This window comes from Columba livia, chromosome 3 (genome assembly GCF_036013475.1).
Source record: "Columba livia isolate bColLiv1 breed racing homer chromosome 3, bColLiv1.pat.W.v2, whole genome shotgun sequence".
Lineage (NCBI taxonomy): Eukaryota > Metazoa > Chordata > Aves > Columbiformes > Columbidae > Columba > Columba livia.
In genome coordinates, this window is record NC_088604.1 from 76,188,527 (window position 1) to 76,194,975 (window position 6,449).

Below are 6,449 nucleotides of genomic sequence, written 5' to 3' on the forward strand. Positions count from 1 at the left end.
CAGGGCTGCTGCCAGGGGCAGGCCTTGAAGACTTGTTTAATTTCAGGAGATCTCTTGATAAGGGTCAAATATTTGAAATAGATGTATCCCAACGAAATAAGCTGATCTGCAGATAGGCCTGCCGAGAAGTAAATTAATCAAGAAGCAAAGCCTCGGCTATTTTGTCTGAGCCTTCAGTGTGCTGCTCTGTTCGTGGTATTAGCTGTGGATGTGAGGTGCCAAAGCTTCTCTGGCATCATGGCAGTATTTGGCTGTTCACAAGCAACATGCATCTTGGAGGGTCAGTGTTGGGTGGTTGATGGGGGAAGGCATTAGATTTCAGCCCAATGGTTTGGTCTGTTGGTGCTAAATTCCCTCCTGCTACCAAAAACTGCAGCTGAGTTGCTTCAACACAGAGGCCTGGGCAGGCTCGGCTGGAAGCTGAGCTGCCTTCCCTGTCGAGCAGAAGGTCCCTTGCTGGTTGACTGGTCTATAGATTTTATAGCTTCTCTGGTTGTTTTCTTTGAGTCACGTTTATAGCCATAACATCAGAAGTCCAATTCTAAAATAAGTTTTGATGGGCCAGCACATGTCTGGTACACACGTACTGGTATCTGGGGTTTTAGTGCTTGGAATTGGGAAGTTCAAGAAACTGACCAAGCAGTTGGCTGAATCCATAAACTTTTGTGCTTTTTCTGGCATGTTTTCCTCTGAAAAATTGCCTTAGATGTTTATTTTCATATGCTTTTTACAACTTAAATTTTTCTGCCCGAAAAGACCAGTGTTAGTCTTGTTAGTAAATGCTCTGACAATAACTGACCTTTTTTTGTGGTTGAAATGGACAATGTTTTATAGAAGCTTTTGCAGATTCGAGACAAGTTTGCATTTGGTTCTGGTGGATGCAGAGGGTAGCCCTGATGTAACCCTGGGACCTGAACCTGTGACTTAACGTCCTGGAGAGTGAAAAGAAAATGCATTAAAAGCATTTAGGTTCAACTTCAATGCAAATGTGTGACTCCTGCTTCCTCAGAGAGGATCGTGCCCTGGAGAGCAGATGGGGAAAGACGAGTGGATGCTACTCTTGAGCACACTGCAGCTTCCCTGCCCGTGCTTGGGAGCGGGTAGAGCATCTGCTCAGAGAGGTGCTCCAGCACCCACTCCCCCAATTCAGGAAATGAACATAAACTAAAATAGTCCTGGGAGTTTTGTTACTGCTCTGAAGCGTCCCAATTGGGACATTGCTGTAGCAAGCAGACATGGAGTTTTCCCTGGGGATTTTATGCTTGTTTTTCTTCACAGGATACAGTCTGTGTCCCCTGGAGAGTTCCCCTCCAAATTGAGAACTGCTGATGGAAGGTCTCTATCAATTGCAGAGTAGAAAAGATGTGCTTTTCGCTGATCACATTTTGAACAAGCAGTTTCTTTAGACAGCTTTAAGAGCGTTTAAGTGGGGCCTGCCATTTGCTGACAGTGCTTCCTTTGGAGCTTGCATTATTAAGCTGGATATGTGCACTGATACGTGTCCATGCAGATATGAATTAAGCTTGTTCTGTGTGTTGCCACGAGGTATCAGTATGTGCATTATTACCACTCCGCTCTCTGTCTCAAATAAAATGACTTAAAGTTCATGTCCTATCCTGCATTAGCAGTTTGGTACTGACTTGGAAATGGAAATATGGATGATGCATAGCTCACATGTGGCAATTTTTCTCCTATAAAATTTAATTATACTTGAAGGCATAAAAATTAATTGCAGCTATTAATATTTTTCTGAGTTATGAAACTTTTTTCAAGATGTAGCAGATGATCCAAAGAAAATGCCAAAGCTAAAGGCTCTGTGCTATAATGGTACCCTATAAATTGTGCAAGGTTGTTGCAGTAAGACCCTGTCCTATCTACATATTAAAAATGCCATTGATACCATGTGTTTTAATGGATCCAGGTAATAAAGCTGGAAGATACTGCTGTAAATCTGTATGCTCTTCCCTACAATCCATTTTGCGTTTTCTTGCTTTCCAAAAAACTATCAGAATCAGCATTTAAACCGGTATTACTTGTTATATTAACTCAAAATGGCTTGTTTTGTTTATAGACCAAAACAGCGGACAAAGAGAAAAGTGCAAACAAACAAGAATTTAACTTTGAAAAAGTAAGTCAGCAGGACCTATTGAATCTCAATATTTTAGTGTGCAGATGTGTGTATTTGTATGCTTGGGAAAGCTACAGTGGAAGCGGTGAGAAATACTTCTAGAAAAGGTTATCTGTTGTAGGTGAGCATTTCCTAATAGGTATTTTTGGCTAAAGGATGAGCGTACTGGCTGTTGTCAGCTGCTCTGTTTCAAGGGAGGCATGCTACACTCTGTGACCTTTCTTTTTCTGATCTTTTAATGAGAATTTGAGGAGCATCGCTGTGTATCAGCTGTGTAAAGCTATGTGAGTACCTGTAGTGCATAGCATAGCTCTTTCAGACACATAGTATTTATCTTGGATTTGTGATTTCGTGTGGGAGGGGGAAAAAAGCATACTGACATCCGGTTTTGAAACAGCAGATGAGTTTTTTGCATTTGTCTTTTTGTTCTCATCTGTTCTTATATAAGCATAAGTAGCACTGGCCTTCTTAAATACTGATTCATTTACAGATCTGTCCAAGTTGTTTCATATGCCTGATCTCTTCTCAGGGATGTTCTGCGATCCAGTGAAATCTCTCACTGGAGATGCTACCTTTAAAAAATATTATAAATTCACTACTGGTTTTGCCAAGGTATTCTTGTATAGTGTCAACTATACATATGTAGGTAGCCAAGCCATTTCACCATCTGCCCATCTGTGTTTCTCCCCATTTAAGTGTTCTGTAGCCAAGGAATGGGGATGTAAATGTTGGGCACTGAAGATAGCACATTTCATTGTTCTTCTTTGTGCAGGACAATGCGATTCATTTTTATATAGAGGAGATCCATTCCATGTGTTGTTTTATATAAAATGAAAATAAAAAACTGCCCCCATGATGGTCCTCACTATCCAGAGATTAGATGTTAACTGTTCTGCAGTGTAGCTCCAAACTCAGTTTTATTTTATGGCACTTTGATTTTGGGTAATACTCAGGGTTTCTTTGGGAGTATGACCACTATGTTGTGGTCTGTCAAGTGTTATTTTACAACAGGTTGAACAGATTATGAAATGCTTGCAATTTTCTGTAATGTTTTAGGCTCGTTTGGAAGTGCACAAGTTTGGAATCACTGGCTACAAGAAGCAGGAGCAACGCATATGGGAACAGGAGCGTGCTATCATGCTGGGAGCCAAGGTGATTGTCACTTGTTTTGTGCTTGGTGGTCACTCTGATTTTGTAGCGCAGGAAAGTGGTAAAAAACACTGGGGGGGGGGGGGGGGGGGGGGGGTTGCACTACTCTCTTAAAATACAAGGTCCCCCACCCTGATCCTTTTCCCACTTCATCCTTACTTTTACAATGTCTGTTCTGTCTTCTCTTTTTGTTTCTGTATATGTTTGGAAAATTAGTATATTTGTGTTAAAAGAGATGTTGTGTAGATGAAATATGACTGCTTGGGGTAGAAAACAACACTTACTAATTTTTAATCAGGCCATTCAAAACTAAATATTTGGAGAGGGGGTCTTGCTTATTAAAGCTTAAGTCTCCCAGTGAGTTAAAGATGGAGAAAACTTTTCACTTTTGTTTATCATCAGTGGTGTAAAAAAAAAATCTAGTTTTGTTTTAGGAGGTGGGGAGAGGTATGGGGTTTCTTTCTAGATCATTGTGTATGTGGAAGCCTTGTAGGCCTGATATAGAGCATAAACATCCCTCTCTGCTGTCCGATATGGTTTCTATGTGTCTACCTTCCGTCCCTTAAGTCTCTTCCTCTCACTCAAAAGAAATTAAACATTCCTAATGTTTCCCCACCGCCACCTGAAAAATATTTTCCTTGCAAGTCTGTGAATGTTTTTTTGAACCTATTTGAAAATTTCATCAGTGGTATCCCTCCCAATCTCTATTGCAGCCCCCCAAGAAGGAACACGTGAACTACAAGACTTACCAAGAGAAAATGAAAGAGAAAAAAAAAGCGAAGGATGAAGATAGGGGAAAGGTTTGTGTGACATTTTCCATATAAAAAGGCAGCACATGAGAGCTAGCCCGAGAGCCTGACAGATGATGCCTCGGGTGCAGGAGGAATGCCCGAGCTTGACACCTGCTGCTCCCCATGGAGCGGGTTCCTGGCTCCCGTAGGACTAATGTCATCAGTAAAAACTGTTTGTGTGCAGTATGAAGTGCACAGACTTCGGTTTGTGTGGTGGTGGGTTTCACTGCCTCATGCTTTGAGGCTGATAGACAGATGACACAATATCAGTAGGGTTTGTTTGGTTTTTTTTCCCTTGCCTCTTAAGGGAAAAAAAGTAGCGTTCAATTAAAGTTTGTTGCATGTTGTCTGACCACAGAGGGCTGGATCTTCTGCTGGATTTATATCAGCACGATTCCATCTAGGATCTTGCTCATTGTTTAAAGCTAGGGTGAGGTTTCTGTTGCATGCATCCTCTAGCACAGCCCACCTGGCTCCAAGCCCATTCCGTGCTTCCCCATGGAACCAGCTCATGTAGGTGGGAGCAAGTTGCAGGGCGGGTAAATTGCACTTGTCAGCCTGTTCCCTGCCACCCTCTGTCCCAGGGCATGTGCTTCTCCTCCTCTGTCAGGTGGCTCAGAGCGCATCCAGTGCATGACCAGACACGGGCAAACCCTGTCATTCGACAGGTGCACTCAGTCAGCAGACCAGGCACACCTGCCTGGTCCTAAGTCTATCTGTTGACCCAAGGATCTGTCACGTGCCCGAGAGACAAGCCTGTCTCCTTGTGCAGCTGGATTTGTGCCTCCTTGCGTGGCAGGGGCAGCGTGTTGGTGACAAGGGGGCTGTATGTCCCATGAGGTGACAGGAAGGGCTCTGCAGTGCCTCCCTAACATGTTGCATCTCGTGGTTTGTCAGAAGTTCTCCCAACCTGCTTCACGTGCCTGTTGCTCCGTGGAGCAAACGCTGCCCTGTGTTTGCTGTGCAGATGGTTTAGCCAAGATGCTCTGTTCCTTTTCCATTTAAATGTGTATCTTTAAAAACAGGAACACAAAGGTGATTCTCTTAAGAAGAAGAAGAAAGACCAGAAGGAGAGGTGAGCTGTTTTCAACATCGTTAAAGTTAACTTGCTTTTGTATAGTGTACCCAGCATATTGCCCCAACATAACTGTGCACAGTCCTATACCAGAAAACATTGCAGGTCACAGTGGAAGGAACTTCTTCAACTGCAGAAGAACTGTTGGTCACAAAAGGGTGACCTTGTGCTGTGTTTAGCAGTTTCAGAGATTTTAGTTGCACAACTTAACTGAAAATGGGTCAGGTCTGCCCCGACGTGTCTAAGATTGCAGCTGGAGGTGAGATAGGTGGAAATCCTGTGTGTGGACCTCGGATATGTCACTCAGAGCCTTCAGATACATTTTTTTTGCAAAACACAAGCTACAGTATACAGACGCTTGAAGGGTGAAGTGGCATTCTTAATTATAGTGTAGCAGGTTCACTGAAATGTATTCTTTATCTTTGTTCTCTATCTGAAAGTCTTTGGGTTTTGTTTTAAATTAATTAATTCTTTAATGCGCTGCCAATTTTGAACGACTCTGCAGGTAACAAATGTTCTGGGGTCATTACTCGCTATGATTTGATATTCTATAATACCAAATACTGATTGCATAAATAGGTGACTTTTTCACCATATTGAGTATTTTCGTGAGTTTATGGTGTTTCTCTTAATTTTTATTTTTTTTTTTCCTATTTCAGGAAGGCCAAAAGGAAGAAATTGGTGCCTAGCATTTGGCCTGCAGGACAAGTTGGAAAATTCAGAGATGGGACCTTGATTCTGCAAAGCCGTGACATAAAGAAAATTAAATCATCTAAAGTTATCAAATGAACTTTTGATACACAGTGAAATGGACAATATGCATAAGATAGAATTCACATTGCCACCAAAACAGGCTTACGGAGCCTCTCACCCTCCCACCATGTCCTAATTCTTTTACCTTATTTTTTTGTTGCAGGATTTTGTATCTTCCGTTCTCCCTTGGGAAGAATATGAGAATTTACCATTTTATAAATAAAACTAAGACTTTTTATTAAGAAGGTTACATCGGCTATTTTTATTAATCAATAAGTACTAAGAAAGCATTTCACTTTCTGAAATCAGCTTATTGGCTATGAGTAAAATATTAATTTAATCCATTAATGGATTAAAATATATTGCTCTTTCATCTGGAAGGAATATCAAAAAAGCAGTACACTACTTGCACTGAACCTGACGTAGATATTCTTCAATGCTTACAGAAACAGATGCATGCCCAGGATCTGTATGAATTGTTAGTGGACAGTGGAACTGCACAACAGTTTACCTGTCCAGCAAAACATCATAAGGTTTCAAAATTACCTACTTT

The 6,449-nt window shown here is 41.6% G+C and overlaps 1 protein-coding gene across 1 annotated transcript in view; it reads left to right on the plus strand.

The window, feature by feature from the left end:
- C3H1orf131 (chromosome 3 C1orf131 homolog) overlaps positions 1-6,141 on the plus strand; it is a 7,205-nt gene extending 1,064 nt beyond the window's left edge. Inside the window, exons 3-7 of the mRNA XM_065057725.1 lie at positions 2,072-2,128; positions 3,185-3,280; positions 3,991-4,077; positions 5,094-5,143; positions 5,803-6,141. Coding sequence (XP_064913797.1) covers positions 2,072-2,128; positions 3,185-3,280; positions 3,991-4,077; positions 5,094-5,143; positions 5,803-5,932 — 420 coding nt within the window. The 3' untranslated portion in view covers positions 5,933-6,141. The remainder of the gene's footprint in view (positions 1-2,071; positions 2,129-3,184; positions 3,281-3,990; positions 4,078-5,093; positions 5,144-5,802) is intronic.
- The last annotated feature ends 308 nt before the right edge of the window (positions 6,142-6,449 follow it).